At 38.3% G+C, this 26179-nt stretch overlaps 1 protein-coding gene across 9 annotated transcripts in view; it reads right to left on the reverse strand.

The window, feature by feature from the left end:
* The window catches only part of ADGRB1 (adhesion G protein-coupled receptor B1), a 4264735-nt gene that overhangs the window by 165878 nt on the left and 4072678 nt on the right, over positions 1-26179 (reverse strand). For all 9 annotated transcript variants that reach the window (XM_044067288.1, XM_044067286.1, XM_044067290.1 and 6 more), the window contains one exon: positions 15919-15958. In XM_044067288.1, coding sequence (XP_043923223.1) covers positions 15919-15958 — 40 coding nt within the window. The remainder of the gene's footprint in view (positions 1-15918; positions 15959-26179) is intronic.

Consider the following 26179-nt stretch of genomic DNA (forward strand, 5'->3'; position numbering starts at 1 on the left):
GGATTTTATGAGGGATCTCAGCTTCTTACTGAGGCTGACCAGGGAGTTCCTCCAATCATGGGATTTTACTCATTTTTGCAACAGTTTCTTTCTTCTGTTGTAGAGTTTGTTTATGGCAAAAGACCACCAGATTGGCTTCCTCTTTTTGGAGGACAGCATCTTGGTTCTGTTAGGGATAGCACGATCCATGCACTTGCGTAAGTGCTTATAAAGTGCATTTGTGTAGGATTCAGCAGTCGTACATCTATTATCCATCTGCATGGGTGTCGTGAAGTTTGCCACTTCTGTCTTAAGAAGTGTGAAGTTGGCTTTGGAGAAATGTTTTACGGTTGTTTCCCTAATTGGGGGGGGGGGGCGGGATGTGGATGTCTAGGGTGATTAGCTTGTGATCAGATCTGACCAACGAGGAGCTGACCTCTGGTATGGAACACTGGTTGCCCATGTAGGTGATGACCAGGTCTAAGATATTGCTGCCCCTTTAGGGGGTGTGGATAAGTTGATCCAAGGTGTTGGAATTGATGATTTCCAGAAAACGTTGAGCAAAAGAGTTGGTACACGAGTAGTTTTCCCAGTTAATGGTGGGGTAGTTGAAATCACCCATTATTAGGGTGTTGGGTTGTACCTTAATATTTTTCAGTGTATCAAGAAAAGATGAGTGGGAATCCTGGGGCATGGTGCTGGGTCTGTAGCAAGCTACAATCTGGATTGCAGTTTTACCCAGAGTTAGTTGAACTTGGATAATCTCAGATGCATTATGCTGAGCAACTAGCTTGGATTGTGGATATCCTTAATGAATATGGACATGCCTCCACCTTTAGTGTTTCGGTCCGTGTTTGGTGGCCGAATGGTGTGGTATGAATTATAGCCTGGTAATGCAGGGGTGCTCTCTGGAGCTTTGAACCAGGTCTCTGTCACTGCACAGATGTCGATGTTATCCATTTTAAGGAGTGTCTTGAGTGAGTGCATTTTGAGGTTTAGACTTCTAGCATTGAGTAGCATTACCCTCAGATTTTGCTTGCTTGTACCTGTTATGGTGGTGAATTTGTCATTTGAACCTTGCCTAAAAAAGGCACTATAGGCGTGGCAAGAGCCTTTGCCAGTATCCGGAATCCCAAGGGTGACAGGTGCAGGCCATCTCTGGCAAAGCAGTGTGGTTTGTTGATCATGTCCTCCCAGGCAGATACTGGATTCCCTTAGAATGACACCCGAAGCCAATTGTTGAAGTCAATCATTTTGTCCTTGTACTGTGGTATCATTCTGGGTGATGGCAAGATGCTACTCAGGGCTAGGGTCATACCTGCCTGGGCTACAAGATCAGAGAGCTTGTCCATGTCCCTTTTCATGTAGTCCAGGGAGGTACATCTCAGGTCATTCACACCAACACAGACAATGACAGAGTCATATTTGTACTTGTTGTGGAGTAACCTGAGTGTGTACATTATGTGGCGGATCCTGGCACCCGAAAGCCAAAAACACAGCATCAATGGGGCCGGAGGGTGTCCCAGGCTGCATCCTACATGAGCTCAAAGACAAACTAACCCATCACCTAAACACATTGTTCAAACTCAGCCTCTCCACAGGCCACGTCCCCATAGAGTGGTGCACAGCAATGGTTATTCCACTCCACAAAGGTGGAGCCACAACAGACCGTGGGAACTATCGCCCTATAAGCCTGGCTAGCTTGGTCTGCAAGGCTATGGAGTGCATCATCATGGAACTCATTAACAGAGACATTGGGAACCTCCAAACACTGGACCCTACCCAGTTTGGCTTTGTTAAGGGAAGATCATGCCTCGTAAACCTGGTGGGCTTCTTTGAGACAGTTACCAAGCTACAGATGAGGAAAAGGTGGTACACACAACCTACTTAGACCTCACAAAGGCCTTCAACACCATTCCCCATTCTGGCATTATAGACAAGATCACCAGCCTGAACATAACCCCCTACATCACAAGATGGGTTGCCAACTGGCTCACGGACAGAACACACATGGTGAGAGTTGCAGGAGCTAGGTCCAACTCTAAACCAGTTACAATTGGTATTCCCCAGGGCTCAGTCCTAGGACCCCTCTGTTCGGCATATACTTCTCAGAGGTACAGGTAAGCACAGGAGGACTATGGCTGACCAAGTTCACAGATGACTGCAAACTAGGGGCTATAATTGACTCTCCGGCTGACACAAACATCCTCCAAAATGGTCTCACTGAGACGGATACCCGGTGTCAAAATCATGGCCTCAAGCTAAATGTCAAAAAGTGCATAGTCATCCCCTTTGGAAAAAACAAAGTACCCACAAACTACCACATAGGTAGTAATCCCCTAAATACAGAAGACGTAATAAGGGATTTGGGGACCCAAGTAGATAGTAATCTCACCTTTGATAATCACATTGCCAAAGTGGTTAGAAAATCCTTCTACATAGCCCACCTAATCACAAAAGGGTTCTCAACCAGAACAAAAGAGGTCATTGTGCCCCTCTACTCATCACTCATCAGACCTGTCATAGAGTACAACGCCCCATTTGGGATGTACCTTACAAGACACCTGCAACAACTGGAAAGACCACAGAAGTACCTCACCAAGAGGATCACTGGCCTCAAACAGATGCCCTATGCAGCTCGACTGAAGAAACTCCAGCTGTACTTAGTTGCATACCGCCTACTCAGAGGTGATCTCTGCCTGACATACAAGGCCATGTCCAACCTAGAATGGATGGAAATGCTCCACCTAAAGAAAACCTTATCCCCTCAAGCCACACGCTCTAGGGATCTAAACCTCACCACAACAATAAACAGGACATGCTGGAGGGATAGATTCCTGTCCCAGAGACTTTCCATGCCTTGGAACAAGATTCCAATCTACATTAGGCAGAGCTCCTCGCTAACACTTTTCAAAAGAAACCTTGATGAGTGGATGGGAAACAGAAAGTTTACCCCGGGGATCACTTCAGTGACCCTGCTGGACAGAGGCACAGGGAACTAATCTAAGGGGGTGGTGAAAGCCAACACATTCTGGCTAGGCTTATAAATGCCTTCGGGCAGATAGCCTAATACCCACCTATGAACCTATGATAGCACTTATATTGTGGGGGGATAATAGAAATCAGTTGAGAGAAGGTGGTTATTGAATGAAGAGGAGTTTGTGAGTATGGTGAGCATGCAAGCTAGCATGAAATGTTGTATGACAGTATGAGGAGAGATTGTGGAATTGGAGGTGGTAGGGGAGAGAAACAGCAACAGCACCACACCAGCAGGAGGTAATCAGTGTGGGCATGCTCAGTGTGAAGAAGGCAGAAGCTATAAGTTAACACTCAGGCATCTGTGTTAGAGATTACTTCTTTAAAATGTATTTATGCACATTGGGCTATTGTGCCTGAATGATTTCAGATAACCTTGAACCCTGAAATGGGACTGATATGAGATCAATGGGAGGGTACACCAATTTAAAGAAGATAGTCAGGGCTGTTATTGGTTAGTACTAAAATGTCCTGGTTTAATTTCAAAAAATCTTTTGGGTTTCTAATACTATGATGGGAATGGACATTATTCCTAAGTCAGGGTATAATTAAAGTTCATGAAATTGGTATTTTTTCAATCTTTAATGTTAGCCAGACTTGCTCTTCACAGCATCTGCAATGTACCCAGAAAGTACTCCTTCTGCAATTCATATAGTCTTACATGTACTGTTAGCATATCTAAATATGACGGCAAATTCTTCTTTATCAGAGCCATTGCTCCTACTACTGTTAGAACTGTCTGGGTATCTTTCTTTCATGCTGCTCTCATTTCTGCCTGCAAATCATGATATTTTATGAGATAAATCTTTAGGTGTATCAACTTAAATGATCAATGCTTTTTTATTTTTTTCATGGACTACTACATCTGGTTTTCTTGCATCTATTTTTTGAATTGTTGGTAATGGGTGATCCCGTGATATACACTTCATCATTCTCTATAATACTTTGTGGTTCGTGTTTCCACTGCTTCTTAGCTAATTCTATATTGCAGTGTTTACATAATCTCCAATGCAACAATTTTGATATATTATTGTGCCTTTCAATGTACAGGTACTCTGCCATGAGTATACACACCCAGCAATAGGCAGTGGATCTGTTTCCAATTATTTTTTACAGAACCTACATTTTTCTATTCTCCCAAGTATTCAATGGACTTTGGAAACCAACCAGTGTTTAGCCTACTACCTGGGGCAGTCATTATTAACCTTTCATCCTTTGGCTTCAACTCACCTCTCCTTAACTATTTCTGGATCAAATCATAATCAACATGAGGTTGTTCCAGGAAATCTCTGTACTTGCCACTATATTTATGGCTTTTTCACATTTCTTTCCTTCTCATCTGATCCTTCTCCTTAAATTTCTTCTTTTGTTTTTTGGCACATTTGGTTGCTGTCTGATTTTTGTCTACGTCTGGTTTGATTTCCACTCCTGCTTGCCACCTGAATTGTACTTCTAAACTAAGGAGAGAGGTCATCTTAGACTTCCTTTCCTCATGTTATAAAACTTTTACTATGTTTGGACCTGATGAGATCAGCAGGTATGTATGTGCATTGGCACAGTTTGCAAATATGTACATGTAATCAGTTTTGAGGAAGTCCATACCACCTTCACAGCATGGAATATATAATCTTGTTATCCATAGATTTTTATATATCATTTGATAAGCATGAAGCATTTTCATTGTTTTTTTTTTTTTTTTTTGCTTTTTGTCCTTCTGATTGAATACCTTTTGGGGCCAGTCAATCACACCAAAATTGTGAGTTAAAACAAGAACAGCAAATTGCTTTCCAGCTTGGACATTATTCCTAGATGTCAAGGCTATTTTCAATATTAGTTTTAGTCTTCTGAAGTATTCTTTACAGAGTTTTATTTGCATTTGTACATGTTTTATTGTTGATCCTTCATCAGTTCCCAAATATTTACATACTCCTTCTTGCTCAAGTTAATTTATATCACATTCCTGCCCTAGACTGATATTTTCTTGGTGCTGCAACTTTCCTGCTTTAAACATTGCTTCTGCACATTTATGAAAACAAAATATCATCATATTATGTGAGAAAGTTTTAACTACTTGCAGTTCTGCTTTCAACTTCTCATCTGATGAATTATACAGTTTTAAGTCATCCATAAAAAGTAGAAGAGACATATTTACTCAAGTTTGTTTTATGGGAGCCAAATTGTAACCAAGACCTAATCTGTTAAGTAAGCAGATTAATGGGTTAAGGGCAAAACAAAATAACAGTGGTGACAAAAAAAATCACCCTGAAATATCTCCTTTTGAATTTTTATCCCTGGGATAATAATGTGTACTTTGTCATGGCTTAATTGCAAAATTGTCTTTGTTTCATAGTTTCATAGTTTAGTGGTCACTGTAATGTAATTGATCAGTGTAGGATGTATCAATACAAGTTTAATTAAAACTCCAGTGGTAAAACATTTAATTAAACTTGCATTGGTTCCACAGTCCTACTTGCCTTTGATTTTTTGCTTCTTGGTCATTGGTCTGCCTTTGTTTTGTTTGCTGGCAGTGTAGGATGTATTTTATGCATCTGTAAGCACTCTTTTATCCATGACTATCAGATGCTGTCAAATACTTTTTTGTAATTTGTTCATGCGCTATTTAGAATTTTCCCCTTTTGACAATTCTTCATTATGGCTTTATTTAGCAACAAATGATACTTTACTCCATATGACATTACTTTTAACTTTTTGTTCCATCAACATCATTGAGTTTTCTTCTAAATGACTATAAACATTGTCTGTATTATTTATTTATTTTTTTGGTACAGATTAATTAGGCTTTCTCCATTGCATAAATAGTGTACTGTATCTTCCAGTTTAATTTCTCCAAGTATTTTGGGTTTCTAGTACCATGACAGGAAAGCTTCTGACAAGGTATGGTTTATGATTATGGAGACGGGATAGGAAATGGCCTCAGCTGCTTTTTGCAGAAACTCAGCTGGGAGAAGGTCAGCTGCTAGCTTAGTGGGTTTTAGTTTTTTAAGAAGAGATGTTATAGAGGATATGGGTACTGGATCGAAGGTAAATAGATGATCTGATGTAGTTGTAGTATTCTGTTGGCATGGGTAGTGGAGTGGGCTGGTTGTTTGTTTGAATTGAGTGGCCAGTGATTGTATAGTTTCTGTGAAGAAACTATTGAATGTGTTAGCAATGTTTACAGGGCACTGTTGTTTGCAAGTTGTTGGAGTGGGGGTGGTTGCCTGGCCTGGGTGCAGGAGCTTGTTTAAGCCTGCCCAGAATTTTTGTGGATTATTAAGGTGTTTGTGTTGGAGGTGGAGGAAGAAGTTTTTTTATCATTTAAGATCATTCTTTTAGTTTCATTTCTAAGTTGCGGAAGGTTTGGTGGGAGTGTGGGTCTTTAGAGGTACGCCATGTGACCCACATCTTGTTTCTAGATAGGATTTTGGATTTTGTTTCCTTAGAGAGCCATGGTGCGGTTTTGGTTTTAGTTCTAAAGGACCGTATTGGAGCATGGGAATCTAGAATCTTGAGGAAGGTGGTGTTGAAGTAGATAACTGCCTCTTCAAGAGGAAGAGACTTGAGTATTGTCCAGTTGTGGGCTTTAAGTTCAGTTTGAAAAATGGAGGCATTGAATTTATTATTGTTCCTGATTTTTTTATGGTTGTAAGAAGGGGGGTGATTTTCTTGAATTTGATAACATAGGTGAGTAAGTGATCACTCATGTCCTCTGGGTGAGTACCTGATGAGTACTGGTCAGGATCTTTATTAGTAAGGATCCAGTCCAGGATGCTGTCTTTGTTTTGGGGTTTACCTAGTCTGGTAGGAGTGGATATGAGCTGAGAAAAGTCATGTAGATTTATGCTGCTAGATGGGGAGCTAGATGACAAGGAATCCCAATCGATGTTGAAGTCACCTAACACTATGGATTCCTGGGGGTGAGTTTGAGTTAACCAGTGGAGAAAGTCCTCTAAGGTTTTGTTATTATTGTTGCCTGGGGGGATGTAAATACATGCTATATTTATGCTTTTATGTTTGTTTGGTTGAAGTTTTACAAGTAGAATTTCGGCATTGTTTGTTATGAGGGGTTGTGGAGAGGCAAGGGAGATTTGTAATGTATTTTTGTAGAGTATGGCTACACCGCCACCTTTACAAGTTATTTGGTCTGCTCTTAGTATATCATACCCTGGTGGGATTATCTGTGTGTCTTTCATACTTGGTTTAAGCCAGGTTTCTGTGAGACATAGTAGGTCTGGGGAACAAGTAGCTAAAAGGGCATGTAGGTTGTGAATCTTATTGTTTACACTTCTGATGTTTAGATGACAGGTCAGAAGAGAGTTAAAGGGTCTAGAGTTTAGATTGAGAAGTGGAGGGGAGGATAGGGTGGAATTAGAATTTAGTGGAGGGGAAGGGCCAGGGTTGGGGTGGATATCACCATCTGTGGCTAGTCTGTGATTCAGAGTGGTAATGAATTTGAGGGCTTTGAGTAGAAGTTTGTAGTAATGTTTATCATTTGGCCTAATATTGGTAGGTTTGATAATTACATAGCGTTCGAGTTCTAACAAGGAGGGTGAGTAGGGAGTTGAGTCATGGCCTCTGTTGTTAATTATGGGGGAGGGGTTGGTTTGGTAGCCTGGGTGGTGGAAGCCTATGTAAGACCAGGTTTCATATAGGGTAGCTAGGTAAGGGACAAGTAGGAGGGGAAAAAGAGTTAGTATGATAAGCTTCCTGGGTGGTGTCATATTCCGTTTGATCTTAGAGGGTGGTAGTGAGGTACAGGAAGTTAGTGGACAGTAGGGGGAGTGGTTTGAGGTTATAAAAGTACGAGTACTGGGGGTGGGTGGCAATAGGGGGCGGAGCGGGGTTTACACTAAGCCACTAGAGCCCAGGTTTCAAGATGTAACTCCTGAATAATTAACTTGCAGGTGAGTAATCTCGTCTAAACAAACATCAGGTTCAATTCCTATGCTTTGGGAGCTTGTTTTTAAAATTTTATAGCTGTTTGCCTTAGTTTTAGAGTGTGTTCTGTAGTTTAAGTGGAGTATATGCAAACAAGCTTGGATTTTTTGTTTGAGTAAGCCTAGGGAGATTCGTGCTAGTGCTGAGGACACTTAAATAATACTGTACTTTAAAGTCTATACTAAAATGACCAGATAATGACCTGTTTTGTTTTACAGGTTGTGGGCAATAGTAGAGTAGTCGCTCGAAAAGGGCAAAGTTCTTTTCTGCTCACGCTGTGCAGGGGAAGACCTGTTTTGTTTTACAGGTTGTGGGCAATAGTAGAGTATTCGCTCGAAAAGGGCAAAGTTCTTTTCTGCCTCACGCTGTGCAGGGGAAGACCTGTTTTGTTTTACAGGTTGTGGGCAATAGTAGAGTAGTCGCTCGAAAAGGGCGAAGTTCTTTTCTGCCTCACGCTGTGCAGGGAAGACCTGTTTTGTTTTACAGGTTGTGGGCAATAGTAGAGTAGTCGCTCGAAAAAGGCGAAGTTCTTTTCTGCCTCACGCTGTGCAGGGGAAGACCTGTTTTGTTTTACAGGTTGTGGGCAATAGTAGAGTAGTCGCTCGAAAAGGGCGAAGTTCTCTTCTGCCTCACACTGTGCAGGGGAAGACCTGTTTTGTTTTACAGGTTGTGGGCAATAGTAGAGTAGTCGCTCGAAAAGGGCGAAGTTCTTTTCTGCCTCACGCTGTGCAGGGGAAGACCTGTTTTGTTTTACAGGTTGTGGGCAATAGTAGAGTAGTCGCTCGAAAAGGGTGAAGTTCTTTTCTGCCTCACGCTGTGCAGGGGAAGACCTGTTTTGTTTTACAGGTTGTGGGCAATAGTAGAGTAGTCGCTCGAAAAGGGCGAAGTTCTTTTCTGCCTCACGCTGTGCAGGGGAAGACCTGTTTTGTTTTTACAGGTTGAGGGCAATAGTAGAGTAGTCACTCGAAAAGTGCGAAGTTCTTTTCTGCCTCACGCTGTGCAGGGGATGACCTGTTTCGTTTTTACAGGTTGTGGGCAATAGTAGAGTAGTCGCTCGAAAAGGGCGAAGTTCTTTTCTGCCTCACGCTGCGCAGGGGAAGACCTGTTATGTTTTTACAGGTTGTGGGCAATAGTAGAGAAGTCGCTCGAAAAGGGCGAAGTTCTTTTCTGCCTCACGCTGCACAGGGGAAGACCTATTTTGTTTTTACAGGTTGTGGGCAATAGTAGAGTAGTCGCTCGAAAAGGGCGAAGTTCCCCTTTTGAACTTTTATCCCTGGCATAATAATTTGTCATTTATCACGCCTTAGGTGCAAAGTGATTTGCCACTATTTTATGGTGACTGTAATGTAATTGATCAATATAGAGTGCATCTTATACGTATGTAAGCACTGCTTTATCCATGAGTATGGGATGCTGTCAAATGCTTTTTTGTAATCTATCCATGTTTTACTTACGGTCTTCCCATTTTTACAATTTCCATTATGACTTTATTTAACTACAAATGCCTTTGCCTATATTTCTATTCAAATATATTTGGTGCTGCTTTTTGTATTGATTAGTTTTGCTTTCTCCTTTGCATAGAACTCTCTTTCTTTCCCAATATCTCCTGCTCTACCTGTTTCTCCTTAATTTGGGGACTTGTTCTATCATGCTGTAACATAACCTGTGTTAGACTTTCTGCACTAAATCCTTCACTTTGCAGGTAGTCCATACCTTTAGCTTCTGTTTGTTTAAATTGTACTTTACTAATTTTCTGTTCTATGTTCCCTCTTTGTAATCTTATTTTTTGCATTGTGAAATACTCCATACCTGGGTGCCTTTGCCTTTATTTCTCTTCAAATATCTTTGGAGCTGCATTTTTTATATTGATTAGTTTGACTTTCTCCAGTGAATAAATATTGCACCATATCAGATCTCTTTTTCTTTTCCATGTCTATGTTTCTTTTTTATACTTTTCAAAAATCTCTAAGTTTTGTTCTTTATATTTTTGCACTTCCTCTGTCACTTCTTTTTCCAAGCAGCCCATTGTTTCTTTGTCTATGTAATGTTTTCATGGATCTCTTGCATTAGTGAAAACAACATTGCATTTGAAGCTTTTGACAGTTTTTCTTGTGCAAGTATTTTTCTTTCTTCAATTCCTCTCTTAATCTTTTTGAATATCTTCTATCTGGAAATTCTCCCTTCTTGCATAACAGTGACAATATATAATTTCTTCCTTATCCTCAATACTCAATATGTATTCAAATGTTCTGTAAGGGCTCCTAGATGTTACATAAAAGAGAGAAATTAACAAGTTTAAATATGATTGGCTGTTTATGCAACATCTGATCAGCTATGTAAACCATGGGTTGTACAATTAATAGCTAAAACTACATTGCTCTTTTTACAAAAAAAAACTGACAGTTTTTATTGGGAGAAAATCTGTTGCTAAGATGACTTGTGAACTTCTGCACCCCCACTGTATTAATGGATGGTAAAGTGTGTTCTTTTGATGGATAGATGCTACAAAAAGATAAAAATACATAAAGAAACAATTTACAGAAGAAGGGTTATAATCAAGTTTAGTACAGATGGAAAGATAAGAGAGAGACAGAGAGAGAGAGATAGAGAGACATTAACTTAAGTATATAGCCCACCACTCCCACTCTCGTGCCTTTGGGAAGAATTAATAAGTCAGTAACTGTCTTGTGCAGCTTGCTGAGATGATAAATAAGCTTTCTGTGAGTGGAATTTACCAAGGACTATTTCTATACATCCATAAAAGAGTATGAGTATTTAAAATGTCTGACAAGGTACTCTATCTATGTATTTAACATACAACAACCTCCTAATATCTCATTAACTCAGTAAAACTCTGTAAAGCCTGTAATAAAGCACTCTATAGTTAGAACGCATTCCTGCAAGTATAGTAAGCACTGGCACTTTAGCTGCTGGGGAAGTGTTTGATTTTTCTTCTGAACCGCTTGTTTAATTTCTTTATTTCCATATGTGTGGAATAGGTATGATGATGCTTCTGAGGCTGCTCAAAAAGGTTTTCTCATGATACTAGAAATACATATAAGAGTAGATTAAGGAGAGGAAACTAGCACTGTTCTTTAAGGTAACACAGAAGTTATTATCAGAAATGGACTGCATATGTGGTCTGACAATTATGCTGAAGACAAAAATGTATTTATATTTGGATTGACTATGAACTTGCAGTTTTATTTGCTCTTTGAGAAGACATGTTGTACACTAAGAAAACTGGTCTACTTATGTTGATATTATAAAGAAGGAAAATCTCCTTTGCCATATTTATATTGACTATGGTTCTGACTATATATAATATGTAGAAGGTACATTAGACCCAAGCACCTTCAATGGCGTGTGAAGGAAGAGATCTGATACTCACAAAGAACATTGCCTTACTAAATATTTCAGCCATCACATATAAAAACATGATAATTTCATTAATGGGGTCTGAGATTATGTTTCAGCTGACAGTTTTACTTGTTCTAAGATGCATTCAGTTAAGTATTAATGATCTAAGCACTGTACTATGCAGCATAATACTGGAAGTATTAAAGCAACATCAATGCTAATATTCCATCCTGTACTCTTCCCTCATCAGACCAATAATAGAGTACAATGCTCCCTTTGATATGTTCCTTTCCAAATACCTGCAGCAATTGAAGAGACCACAAAGGTTCCTTACACAGAAAATTCAGGATCTTCAAGATCTGTCTTATGCCAACAGACTGAAATCATTGTGACTTTACTCTGTATTATACAGACTGCTTAGAGGCAACCTGTGCCTTGCATATAGAGCAATCTCTGATTTAGCTTTAATGGAAATGCTTCACATTTCCAAGTCAAATGGCAAACGGGTCACTCGCTCAACGGACTTTACCTGGTATGTGACATCAACAGATCTTGCTGGAGAGACATATTTGTCTCAAAGAGGTTGCCCCTGTGAAGACTGGTAGAGATGGGTGAAGGCTGCCAGCCTAGTCAAATAGAATTTGGTACATAATTCTGTCAATTGTAAATATAAATGTTGAAATACAGGCTTGTTTTCTTAAATGAAAGAATATGCTGTGAAATGTTGAACTCAAAACAATGTAGCAACATTGCCCTCTACTGTAAAGAAAGCTAACTCAAGCATTTCTTGTCTGTCCTTTGAAATTGAAATTATTTCATGACTGTCTTTGATGTTTACAATTCGGCTCTGGCCGGGCCAGATGAAGGCTTCTGGCCTATTGTTTTAAGGCTAAAGTTAATAACCAGAATTTACATATGGAATGTCTTTTATTGATGTAGTTTCCTGCAGGTGCAAGATAACAATTATGTAGCATCTGTTAGCCTGGGAACACCAGGAAAGTGTAAAAGAAATGATGTAATGGGAACAAGGACTACAACAGCAATTTAAACAGAGAGAATCAGAAGGCATTAAGCATTTTAGTCTGGACCATCCAACTCACAGCACTGTCTTGCTCATATGTAAGTTATCTTAGACTTGTTTTTTCTTTTAGAAATAGCTAGAAACTAGAAAGATTAGACTAAGTGTTTTTCTGTGATGTCAGAACTGTACTACGGAATTATTTTAAGTATTTCTGTGTGATCTCTGAACTCTTGACTAGCACTGTGTAGCAGAAAGTATTGTCTTGTGATTTTAATTATTTATTATTAAATATTTTAAAACCTTTTAACTGTGGCTGTTTTGTGTAGAGATAATTTAAGCTCTAGAGTACATTGCATATTTATAGAGTTTACTGTCCAAGTCACTCTAAATAAGCCTTGACTGTTTAGTCACAACTACCAATTGGATAATAATATTGCACAGTAATAATTGGACACCCCTTGACGGGCCTTTGAGTAGCTGATAAGTATTAGTGGTTGGTGGGAAGTGGAACTACCGTATAGTCTGGGAGAAAGGGGCACAGCTGGAGAAAATGTGCCAGCCTTCCCCAGGAGTGTCTGTGTGGTTGTATAAACTCTTATCTCAAAGTGCGTGTGTGTGTGTGTGTGTGTGTGTGTGTGTGTGTGTGTGTGTGTGTGTGTGTGTGTGTGTCAGCTACTTAGGCAGGGACACGAAGCACTGGTTGAACAGAGAGGGTGCTAGAGGTTTTAGCTTGCCCACTAGGCTGAGATCTGGACCCAATAGCTGTGCCAGTGGGGAGTCTTCTTGGCGACCTGGAGAGCAAGGGAGAGAACAGCCCTGGACTGACTGTGATCTCTGTGTGCTCTTAAGGGAAATTGCACTTTACTGTGTTTATTTGTTATCCTTTCCTCATATATGAGATGCCCCCTCTAGTGTTAGTGGTGAGGATTGAGGCTCCTTGATTGCTGGGCCAGGGCACGGGTGTCCCAGCCTCACCTATGGAACAAGCTTCCTGTTCATGTTAAACAAAGTCCCTCGTTGGTCCTACTTAAGCACAATTTTGTTGATTGGATGGGTTACCAGAAACTGACTATGGGAGTTCCACCTGTGTCCCTCTTGGACAGGGCCAATTAGGTGCAGATTTTAGTATCTGCTTGAACCACCAGACATCCTTAGGAAAACTAGTTAAACTTGGCTAGGCTTGTAAGGGCCCTGGGGCTGTTAGCCTAGTAACCCCCTATGATCCTATGAATGGAAAAATAAAGAACTTTTCCAGTAAAAGAATCTGGAAGTATACACAGCTGACATCACACAGAACAGATAAAACTGCTAGATTTCCAGATAGTGCCACGGTAATTATAGATCTGCAGAAACAGAAAGTTAGTTCACTTTGAAGCTGTGGGCTGTATTGAAAAAAAAACTGAAATTTACTTATAATTATTTAAATATTATAAAAACATTGGTGTGCAAAATCATATAATACATATTCTGCAAAGTTATGAGGGTACATTCAACCAGCTTAAGAATCTAAGAAGTGATTACTGGAGTATTCGCTTTGCATTTCTCTAAGCTAAATGAAGTTCATCCCCATGTTAGCATCATTTACCAGCCATAACAAAAGCTGAAATAATATTTCAAGAAAGGGTAAATCTTCATTGACCTTTTCTCAAAACCGAACAATGAACCAGAAGTCTTCATTAAAAGTTTACTGCATTTAGCGGATCTCTGGAGAGTTCCACAGTAACTTCCAATGAGACTTTTGACACAATGAATTCACAGTACAAACAAATGTTTATATCTCCAAACTGTGTTACTACAAAAGTATAAGCAATGGTCTGTCCAACATAACCTCTGTTTTGTAGTGGCAGTACAAATTACATTCCAAGGCTGGTAAACACTACACATACACACACACACACACACACACACACACACACACACACACACACACACACACACACACACACACACACACACACACACACACACACACACACACACACACACAATCAGTAGCATTTTGTTTATCTTGTTGTGGGCTTTCATATGAAGTTAAGCAATTCTATATATGCTACTTAATTGTTGAGATATTTACAAAAACACGAAAAATATGATAATATATATACGCAGTGAATGAAGAGTAGTTAATGTTTCTCTAGCTATTCTAAACAGAGGTCGTGTATCAATGCAACTGTACTGCTTATTATGCAAGCTTTAACATGAAATATTTAAATCACTTGCATGCAACATAGCTTTGAAATTGTTAATGTCATTTTTAATGACATAATGATTAATGACTCCGCCTTACACACTCAAGGTACAGGGCTTAATTCTGATCACTGGTTACTTAAAAGGATGCATGGCTAGGCTTATAAAAGCCCAAGTGGTTGTTACCCCTAGTACACACCTATGAACCTTTAAACACAGTATCAGATGCCTAAAGGAATCATTAGAACTATCCTAGAGAAATGCCTGGAAGCATCACTACAGCTTAGTTTTCAAACAACTGATAAACCCAGTTATTCTCCTCTTCAATCTGTAAGAACAACAGCATGGTCTATGCTCAGTCTATGTAGGAAAGAAATAATTTCTAATTCTTTCTTTCCTATACAGACTTTTATCCTTTGGAAGATGCCTGCATAAAATCCACATGGTTCTCTCCAAAGGATAAAAGTAAAGTTCATTAAACTGAGCACCTTCATCCCAAATAGGTAAAAAGGGACTTCATCAGAGACGAAAGCGCTCAGATTAATAAACTTTACTTTTATCCTTTGGAGATAACCGTGTGGATTTTATGCAGGCAGCATTGCTCTGAAGTACTTCCCTCATTGTGTGTTTGTTTATATACTTTATTGCTTCGTTTGGTCCTTTGGATGTCATCTTTTCAATTGAGGAGCTGTCTGTTTTTACTTGTGAGTTTGTCTTCCTGGTTCCTAGTTTGAACGTCTACATAATTACACAACTGTACATGCAAAGGACTTCAACCCTTCCTTGTAGGTGGCATTAAAGCTGTCATCTACCATTCTACCATTCACATAAATGTCCAAGGTGGCTATTTTTCTTAAAAACATGTTTATTCTAAAATGCTTTGACCAAAGGGCTCCTTTTAATATAAAGCATCTACCATGCAGTGCTTCAGTTTAGTATGTTAAATTGCAGACTGATGAAAGGTGCAAATGTTCAAACACTTTTGAATATTATTGGTTCATTACTACTGACCTCATATTCAGAAACTAAATGTGAGCATATGATATTACTATTTTAAGTTACCTTTCCTCATCTGTGGCTTACTGTGCAGGTTACACCCTGGTTTAATAATGAACGAGCACAATTAAGGAACAAGTCTGCAATTTTATTTTACCAGAGCTGCATTATTATAAGTACATCAGTTATTACAATACGCTGATAAAAAAATAGAAATTATATGCATACATGTTGCCTCATCAATTAAGTTAGCTGTCAAACATTATGTGAATCTGAATTAAGAGAATAAATTATATACATATACATTGCATTTTGCAGAAAAGAGAAGATAATTTTTGTCCAGTATATCTCATACTGAGCTGTTAAATAAATCTTTATATCATATGTATGCAAGTACTTACCTGATCTGCAGGCCATATCTACATCCTTTTCAAAGTCAGTCTGTGAAAAAATGAAAGAAAAAACATACATGAGAGACTGGCATTAGAAAATGAGAGAGAACATAAAACAGTGGGATGGCTGATATGGTGTTAGTTGAATTTTGCTGTGGTTAAAGCATTTTTCTAAGTGATTAATATTGCTGTTGGATGCATGAGCCTACCAGTTTTTTGATTCAGTTTGTATTAATTATTAAAACATAAATCATTGCTGCATATGACAGAGTCCAGTGTTAATGCTTAGAGGATTAATAAGTTATAAAGCTATAGCAGTCTGTCTTTTGTGCAAAGAGATGTTATTCGTGTTCACTCATTATTTAAAATTATTCCTTGTTCATTTGTTTTTTTGCTTATTCATTCTTTCATTTTTATTCCATGATTGCTTAATATATAAAGTTAAGATGATCATTGTAAACAGTTTTACATTCCCTTTTAAAAATCAGCAAAAAATTAATGTCTGAATTTCAGTGGAATTATTTCATTGACATCAGATCTTGAAATATGCAGACCACAGGAAAACTACAGACACTGATCACTTATTTTCATTCCTATTTCTTGAAATTTGTGCTACTCATTTGATAAAGTACGTAATGCTAGACTGATTAACAACAAAAGAAATATTTAATCAAGTTTGTTTCACACTAAAATCTAATGAACATTGCAAACCCAAAATTTCTGGTGAAAACATTTGCCAAGTTTCAACTATACCAGTCTGCAAAAATAAATTTCAAACACATTTAACACTGTTATGTATATGTTATAATTTGGTATCACACAGTAATCTTGTTTAGCACTGTATTCTGTACTTTATATTTGATTCATAAGCTGATTTTGTCTGTTTTATAACCGCATGTCACAACAGTATCTCAGTCTTTCTCTTTAAATGTTTTCAAGGAATCCTGTGCAATTATGTGAGGGATAAAAATATTCATACTGCAGTATCTAACTTAAAAGTAAAGAAGGAAGTATGATTATATAAGTGCAGTGTGTATGATTGTGACTTGAATTTTTTATAGGATAATGAATAGTTAAGTATCTGTTCTTATGAATCATTTGCCTGCTATTTCACTTTTTTTTTTCTTATTTTTTTGGTAATATATGGTGATAATGAATGAGGCCTTCTTTTATGTGGTGACCTTTCTGCTTGTAAGTACTTCACTACTGTATGCTCGATGAGGTACATCTCGAATTTTTCACAGTAAATGCTACACAGGAACTTCTGCCTACTTTCACTAACACAGCCAGTAGTGTTACACTTCTTGTGGGAGTTATAAGTAATTTCTTGATCATTTTCACCATCAGAAGATGACTTGCACATTGAAGAGTTTACATGACAACAGTCAACATTGACAAAGGAAGGTGTTCATGACAGAATGACGAATTACACAGCCCCAACTCATCTTTCCTAAACAGAACATTCTATCAATTCTAGTACACTCTTAAGCAAGATCAAGATATATAGCTAGGGAAACAGTCCCAAGGTCAAAGTTAACTAATGACTGAATATACATGTATTATATATGTATGTATATATATATATATATATATATATATATATATATATATATATATATAGAGAGAGAGAGAGGGAACATCAGAAAGACCATGTTGAGGAGTATCTGTCGGTAATAAATCTAAAGTCCAATATAGTCAAAATTCTATAAGACATGCATATATTAGGGAGGGCTGGTTTAGCCAAGAGCTCCATGAATTCGATAGAACAGGTTTGAGGATGGACAGAATAGGTATTGTTTAAATGCAAGCTGAAACTGGATAAATGTTATGCTTTGTTCCACCAAGAGATCTTATATAAGAAAGCTAGTTTCATGTCTGATGAAATATCTAATACAATTACCTATTCAGTGACACTTGTATGACTGTGCAGTAGTTGTCTGAGAACATGTACAGCTTTAACCTCTCCTAGATGCAAAGAGTCTGCATTGTTCTTTGCTGATAAGGTAAACTCAATATTCTTTTGTGATGTGCCAGAAGAGCCATCAGGTGGACCTTATGTACAGACTGTTCAAGATTTCTTGGTCTGACATTGTACTCAGTTTGCCGTTTGCCTCTCACATCTCAGAATTTCTGGAGTTAACCCCTGAGCTACTCTTTGGAGTGTAGTGTGCTACAAAGTGCAATTTTGGTTCAATTATTCATGGCGTGATTTATCATGCTAGGTATAGGTATTGGATATAGATGATTATGATGAGGTCACTAATCATAACAAGTTTTTGTGTTGGAGAAGTGGACTGCAAGAAATTCACCTCAACAGGGAAGCTCAAGAAGTGAATTTTTTGGAATCCATTTTAACAACAGAAACTGAAGTTACAATTGGTGAACTAATCAGACTTCTCTGTAATACATAAGCAGTGGGCTTTAGCTGCCATGATATATTACCAGTTTTAAAACATGTGTAGGAGCATGAGGTGCATAATTGGTAGTGCATGTCAAAGGCAAAATGTTGACTATAGTTCTTGATAATGTTCTGGAATGACGAAGTATGTATCAGAAGATTGCAGTTCATTTTTCTTCCATTTCAGTTAAATTAGACATCTTCTTTTTTATGGAGTTGGCAACAGCTGGTGCAGAGTGTTAAGACTGTGAGCTGTAGTTCCTTTGTTTCATGTTTTGATTCTCTCAACCCTTATTAGCCTGCTGTGTTAGTTTGATCATGTCATTTAACCAGACGTTGCTCCCATGTCATCCTGAAATAGTACTGTGCCTCCTGTAAACCTATCCGGTTAACAAATGGGTATTACTATTATTAATTACTACTATTATTATTATTATTATTATTATTACTACTACTACTATAATACACTTTGTTCTGCCACATAAACAGTGGCCAGAAGCTAAGTGTATTTCTACGCAACCAAAAGCATCACAAACATTTAGACATTTTACTCTTCATTTATTGGTACCACAGTGTTACTGATTTCAAAGCTGTCAATGCTTTCCATATCCAGATCTATGGAAACTACTGTGTGGCATTATAAACTGTCTTTCGGCTTTTCCCGGTTAGGGGTCGCCACGGCGGAACTCTGGTCCGCTAATGACTGGCAGTAGATTTTACGTGCTGGTTTGCCGGGCCTAATGCACAACCTTCAATGAAGGAATGCCCATTCATGCATGTCGACACACAGAAGATGCTCTAACTGAGAATCAAACGTGCAACGTCTAACTGTGATGCAACAACGCTACCTGATAATAACAAGGTTCGTCCATAAGAATTGTGCGATAACAAAGCTTGTTATTGCCATGTTCTTGTATATGAACCTCACTAAAAGTGTTTTTCTTGATTTCTGACCATAATCAGTAAGCTCCATGTACTGCATCTTTGCTAAACTGATGATATTCTAAGTTTACCTCTCCTTTTCTTCAAAAGATGTGTGTTTTTATAATTCTGAGAGACTATCAGGATTCCATCTTCAGCTTAAACTTTTCATCTTTCTTGAAGATAATCAGTTGGAGGAAACATCAAAAGTAAAATATTTAGGATAGTTTGTGTGTGTGTGTGTGTGTGTGTGTGTGTGTGTGTGTGTGTGTGTGTGTGTGTGTGTGTGTATGTGTGTGTGTGTGTGTGTGTGTGTAAAACACAGTGAATCACCATGTCTTCTACTGCCTGTATTAAAGGGATTGCAGTGAATTTTTTCCACCACCCCACTGTCACTAGGTGACCAGGACCACAAGCTGCACATGGTTTACTCATTCATTCCATCTCTTTAAAGGGTAATGACTGGATAACAGAATCTCCACTTACAATCATATAATAGAGATTTGTACTTCTGTTATATGCTATAACCACTTAGCCCAACAAAAATGTTGGGAGACTACAACCTGAACTTTCATGAAGGAATGCATTCTTGGACTCAAGACAGCCTGGACTCAAAACTGACTTAAATGTGTCTACCAAATGCCACTAAATTCTTTCAGACATGTACTGTGGTAACCATAACAGAAGGAACCTTGAGAGAAGTTAGAAATACATACTTTTTTTTTCCTCTCCTGGATGATTAATGTCTACCAAATGCCACTAAATTCTTTTAGATATGTACCTTGCGAGTAGTTAGAAGGACATCCTTTTTTTCTTCCCTCTCTTGGATGACTTCCTGGTACCTTAAAGGCTAATGGAACCTGAATCATAAGCTCTGCAGGCAGACATCTGCTCCCATGCAAATGGAGCAGCTCATGGTAGTTTTACATTTGAAGTAATGTGAGGATAGGTATAATATCAGGAGAAACAATAACTACAGGAACTTAAGAAATGCAAATTATAATATGAATTGTGTTGGGAGGCCCATAGTTTAAAATTTCTGATGGCAGGTAGAGAATAATTAGGCAGATTAATATACTGCTTGCAGGCATAATTTATAAGACGGACCTATCAGAGACAGCAAAGCATATACAGGAAGATGATATAATTGGTAATACTGAAAAGAAAAAGGGAAGCTTGGGTTGTCAAAGTTGTTTAACCTGCAGAAAACTGGATAGTTTTAATATATGATGGTATTTCTAACTTAGCCGCATGCCCTTACTATTTTAGAGGGTGGGCATGGAGTAATGTATTTTAGGGCTGCCTACTATGGAGTTCACAATGGAAATAAGATTAATAAAGAAACGTATGTTAATAATGTTAATGACATAGTGGGGAAAAACAGGGTTAAGCTGCTGGTTAGCATAAGGGTGGCTTGATTTACATAACTCCATACATTCAAGCAACTAAAACAACTTATTAAGTAGACTGCCTGATCATTCCTAAACATGACCTAACCATTTGTAAGGGATTGGTTATAATTCCATTATCTGATTACTCTACTATATTTAAACAGTTATACCTTTCTCTAGAAAGTGATTTATGACAGCATGTGTCAAACTGAATGACACACAGTAACAGTGACAGGGTAGATGGTCCTGTACTACCTCCTGATAAGAATCTTTAGTCCTTCCATAAACATAATCACAGTACATCAAGCTAGATAATCTAACCCTGTTGGTTTCCAATGTTTTTACTGATATAGTTGATTTTAAATCATTAGGCTTGTCAAAGAAAAATGAAATATAAAACAGCTCTGCCAAGAGTATCTTTCTGAAACAGCAACTTCTATTCTAAAAGTGTAAGTTTTCTACCCCTTTTCCAAAGTTATGCAACCAAAGCTTTTGTTACATAACTTAGGTATGAAGTGTCTCCTCACACTATACTCAGGGCAGAATTTATTTTTCCTTCTGAGAATTTATATATTTAAACTCATTTTGATGAGTTATAGCCACAATGAGCTGTAACTTGATAATTCATTCCATAGTCTAACAGCCAAATTACAATGAAGATTAATGAACTCAACAACTGACAAGGATAAAACAATTTGAGACTGACTGGACTGAAGGGTGGTGCAGAAGGACAAAATGCTGTAGTCTTAATTGAGCAACATTTCCCTAAAGCACCAAATCTGCCACCGTATATCCCTTATATTTATAGAAAGGCCCTGCTATGCATGCAAGTCAGCAAAATGGGCTTCACAACATCCAAGGCAGATTACTTTTAAACTCTTGAACTGTGTAGATAAACAAAGACTTATCAGCCACAGCAGTAGGGCTTCACTTGTGGCTCTATCAGGATTTTTTCACTGAGGTCACAGTTTACAGAAAAATCTTTATATGAATTTGATACCTGCTTTATTGGAAAACAATGCTGACTGCTTTTAAATATTCAGAGACATTGTCAAGTGGAAAATGTAGGCTATCAAATTTCTCACTGGAGTCAGCTATGGCATTCATTATTTTAGATCAATATTCCAATATGAAAACTGCTGCCTGTGAGCTAGTTCTACAGTCTCTATGATACTAAAATGTTCTTTGTCTGAGGCTTTCAGAGACAGATCTCTCTTGCTAGCAGCCATACATTATTTTGCAGCTCATGCCTTTAATGGTTCTTCAGATTCTGTTACATTACCTATGTGTTGCAGGATCTGGGTTAGCTGCTAGAAGGTAGATTACTACCTTTAGGCACATTTTATATCCAGAGACTGCAAGCATGACGAAGAGTCATTCATTTGCATAGCAGTTCCTGTATGAGTGTTTTAAAAGGCCCACCAGATCAGATAAGTTTGTTGCCGTGTCTAATCTACATGGTACTCTACCCTCACCAGCTGAGTTAGTGGGGACGGAACAACTTGGCAAACAGAACAAGAAGCCCAATGGCACTCCTGAAGAGAAAAGACCACCAACTTTTTGCTGGAGAAACCACTAACAAGTATGACGTGCTGATGGATTCTGAAGAATCCTACAAGGAAACTTACAGCACATTGGTAGGAGGGCATTGGCACAATCCACAGGAATACTGTGTACCATCCTCTGAAAAGGTAATTCACAAAGCTGATAAATCTGTAGCAAGTAAGCATATCAAAGCAAAAAACATCCAACACAAATTATTTATGAGATGCCTCCTTAATCAACTCCATTTTATGTTGTGTTGAATGGTGTATCACTTAGAATTCTGTCATATGAAGAGACTCAAGGGGTAAACATTAAATTGCACTACTAATAATAAAATAACAGGAAATAATCTCATCAATCTGCTGGTAGGCAAAAAGAATGCCATGAGTTGAGCACAGAACACCAACATCAGAAAAATAATTCTTAATCTGATGCAAATGATGCAGTATTTCAAGTGACCACCTTTCCAGACCTCCCTGCCACATGCCACATGCTATTGATAATTACTCATTAAGTTCAGTAATTTTTTGTTTTAGAGAATGCTCACAGAGATGAATGTAAAAGAGCTAATTACTTCTGAAAAGACTCAATACATCATGTCATCAGCAGGGATTAGAAAAGAATAATTTGGCAAACTGCTTAAACAAGAAGGCATTAAAACTGGAAGGGCAGAATTGTACTTATTTCAAAAAAGGTGAATGATCTAAACTCAAGTTGGTTATTAATACGATGGCTAGAGTTATCAAGGAAAATTCAGTACAACCAACTTATTGTGGTCTTCAAAGTTCTTAACCAACCTGACAATACCCCTACCTTAAGTAATATCATCAGACCTCACTCCAACAAAAGGTCACTCAGATCATCCAGTAGAATTGTAGTCCAAACCACTATAGCTAATAATTTAGCTGGGAACTCCACGTTTGCCAACTCTGCAGGCAAAGCTTGAAACTCACTACCTCAAGACATGACAATAAACACTACCCTTTCTAAATTTAAGAAAGCCTTCAAGTACTACTTAACTCATTGGCTCTGCCCCTGTACCAGGCCTGATTAATACCTGGCAACACTGGTACACCTATGTATCTTTAACAATTCTTTTTTAGTTAAGTGTCACATTAATCCTACTGTTTCATAATCAACATTTCCAGATGTAAAGCATGTCAGATGTCCTGTACTTTATGTGGCAATATGACTGTAAATTAATGTACTTTAATGTGTTGTATTTAAGTCTCTTTCTCTGTATTAAATCCTTTGGAGCTTTTCTCCTTGGGCCTCCACTGAAAATGGGCATGTATCCAGTCGGACTATCCCAGTCAACAAATGTAAAATAAAATAAAAAATAAAAATATTAACAAGCCTAGTGGTAAGCTACTGCAACAAGGCAAAACAAAAAGGCTGATAATTGAGATGTTAACATCCTTTTTTTGTCCCCAGACTAGACAGTTACTAGGAGGGTCTATATTATATCAGCGAACACTTAAAAAAGTGAACGATGAATAATCGACCCCATGTAAATGAAAGCTTACAATCTCGAAAGCTCAGAACGATTTTTTTTCCAAGGGAAAAAAATCGCTGTACCAAAAGAAAAAAAAAATTGAAATAATACATAAAGTGGGGGTCTTCGCCCCCACACCTCCCTACTTAAATATACCAACTCCAAGATCATACTACAGTGCTGAAAACAGCAAAGTAACGGAAGTGGCCAAGCAAATTCTTTCCCTGGAACTAATTAGCTTAAAAGCTCATTCGCTATTTTGCCTTTTTGTTGTTTTACGTTTGACCAAGATGCATTCTATCGATACTAGAATACCTGCCAGTTAGCACAGAACAAAACAATCTGTCTCAGAAAAGGAAAAGGTTTAAAAAAAAAAATCACACTATCTTTTGCACAGCCTGAACTTCACCATTATGCTGACTAAAGACACCATACACATGCTAATTACATGTGGTTGTAACATAAAGCACTACATGTAGCTGGATGAACAGGAAATAGCACTCAACAACAGCTTTATTAAAACTACTTTTTAACTAAGGCTGTTGTATAATATCATGATGCACCATGATATATGGTGGGGGGATATTACTTAGTAACAACAGGGCATCAAGAGGGAACAAAATCTAGTTCCCCTGACCATCCATCCATCCTCAACCCCTTTTCCCATTCTTTTTGCATATGGGGTCGGGATGTCACTTCCACAGTGACCATCATCTTGAGCCAGGTTTACAACACAGGGTGGCTAGCCCTCCCACAGTAGATAGCTCCCCGACCAATAGTTAAAATATGAACTGCATATAATAGTGTCTTGCAGTATTGCTATTATACAGTTTCATTACCTTAAAAATAAAGAGCTTATCTTTTCAAATATTGTAATAGTACTATATAATATGGACTGCCTTCCAATTACTTCTCTCTGTGCTGATTTCAGCTGGGCCAACTTCAAAAGGTATGTGTGCGCACTCAACAAATGGACATTGATTTGTAGTACATCACCATGGGCAGTCACTGCCACTGCAAGCACAGCATTATAAGTGAGAGGAAAGCACAGCTGTGTAAGTAAACTTATCATAACAGTAGATGTTCATATGATTACTGTTGCAGTTGTCTTAGCTGCATTGGTTATAGGATATAAGAGACAGACAGTTTCCAAAGCTTTAGGGCACCCTCCATGTGCCGAAACTGTCAGTCAGCTAGAGTTGAACTAACTAAAAAGACAGGTTTGGGTGCCACGACCTTCAGAGCTTTCATGCCAATACAGAGAGAGACTGATTCCTCACACCCTGACATAAATAAAACCAAAAAACAGGGGTGATGGAGGGAGGGAGTGGCTACTGCAGCAAATGATCATTCGAATATCTACTTTCCTGGTATGTTTACTTACACAACTATATTATTTTCATCATTTTGATCACTGTTGCAGTAGTAGCCTTAGCTATATAAGTAGACTACCCTAGCTTTCTTCATTTGGGAAGTGGAAACAGATGGGTCCAGGAGTTCCTGCAGAATGGTCCTAACAAAGCTGATCTAGACCTAGGGAAGGAATCAACTTCTAATGCTTCCAGAAAAAAACAGATGAAGTCAAATATCTGGTAGAGTGCCTTGACCCTGCTTGGAATACTTTTATTGAGGAAAGTATAACAAAAGGTAGTAGCCTTAGACAAACATTTGGAAACAGTCTGTTTTGATACAGGTTGTCCCTTCTGCTAACCTTCACAAGATAAGAACAATTGATATGAAGATCTGAAAGATTTAGTTCTGCCAAGATAGTAGCTAAGTTGTCTGTTGACAGCCAAAGTATGGAATATTCTTTCTTCCTCATTTTTAGGTTCTGGAAATAAAATGTGGAAATTACATAGTTTGGCTTAAAGTAAACTCAGATACTACTGGGCATAAAAGAGGGACTACTTTTCAGAGAAACCCTGCCTCTTTGGAAAATGAGATATGGCTGACTTACCGGAAGAGCTTATAAATCTGATACTCTTCTCACAGATGTCACAGAATTCAGTAAAGCTATTTTCCATGTTAAGAACCTTAAGTCAGCTGGACTCGATGGACAGAAAGTTTACCCCAGGGATCACTTCAATGGCTCTGCTGGACAGAGGCACAGGGAACTAATCTAAGGGGACAGCGAAAGCCAACACATTTCAGCTAGGCTTATAAATGCCTTTGGGCAGATAGCTTAGTACCTACCTATGAACCTATGAACCTATGATTCAAATGAAATAAGTATTAACTTCCCTAACAAAAAATTAAGAACCCAAGGACAGGCCATCGGCTTTCTTGGTGACCTGTGTGGTGATACTTTTTTGTACTGCTTTTTTTCAATATCTTAGCTAAAAAAAAGTTATACAATTGCATTTTTTAGTTTATTGTGGGATCTTAGTCTTGTAGCTTCATTTGCAGATGTGGAAAGATTATGCATTATTGCAACATTTTAGCATTTTTTATATATTATACTGCATTTCTATCTCCATTACCAGAACTACATGTGTTTGTGACACCTGTGTGGGGCCTTAA

This window comes from Protopterus annectens, chromosome 3.part1 (genome assembly GCF_019279795.1).
Source record: "Protopterus annectens isolate FY-2018-M chromosome 3.part1, PAN1.0, whole genome shotgun sequence".
Classification (NCBI taxonomy): Eukaryota; Metazoa; Chordata; order Ceratodontiformes; family Protopteridae; genus Protopterus; species Protopterus annectens.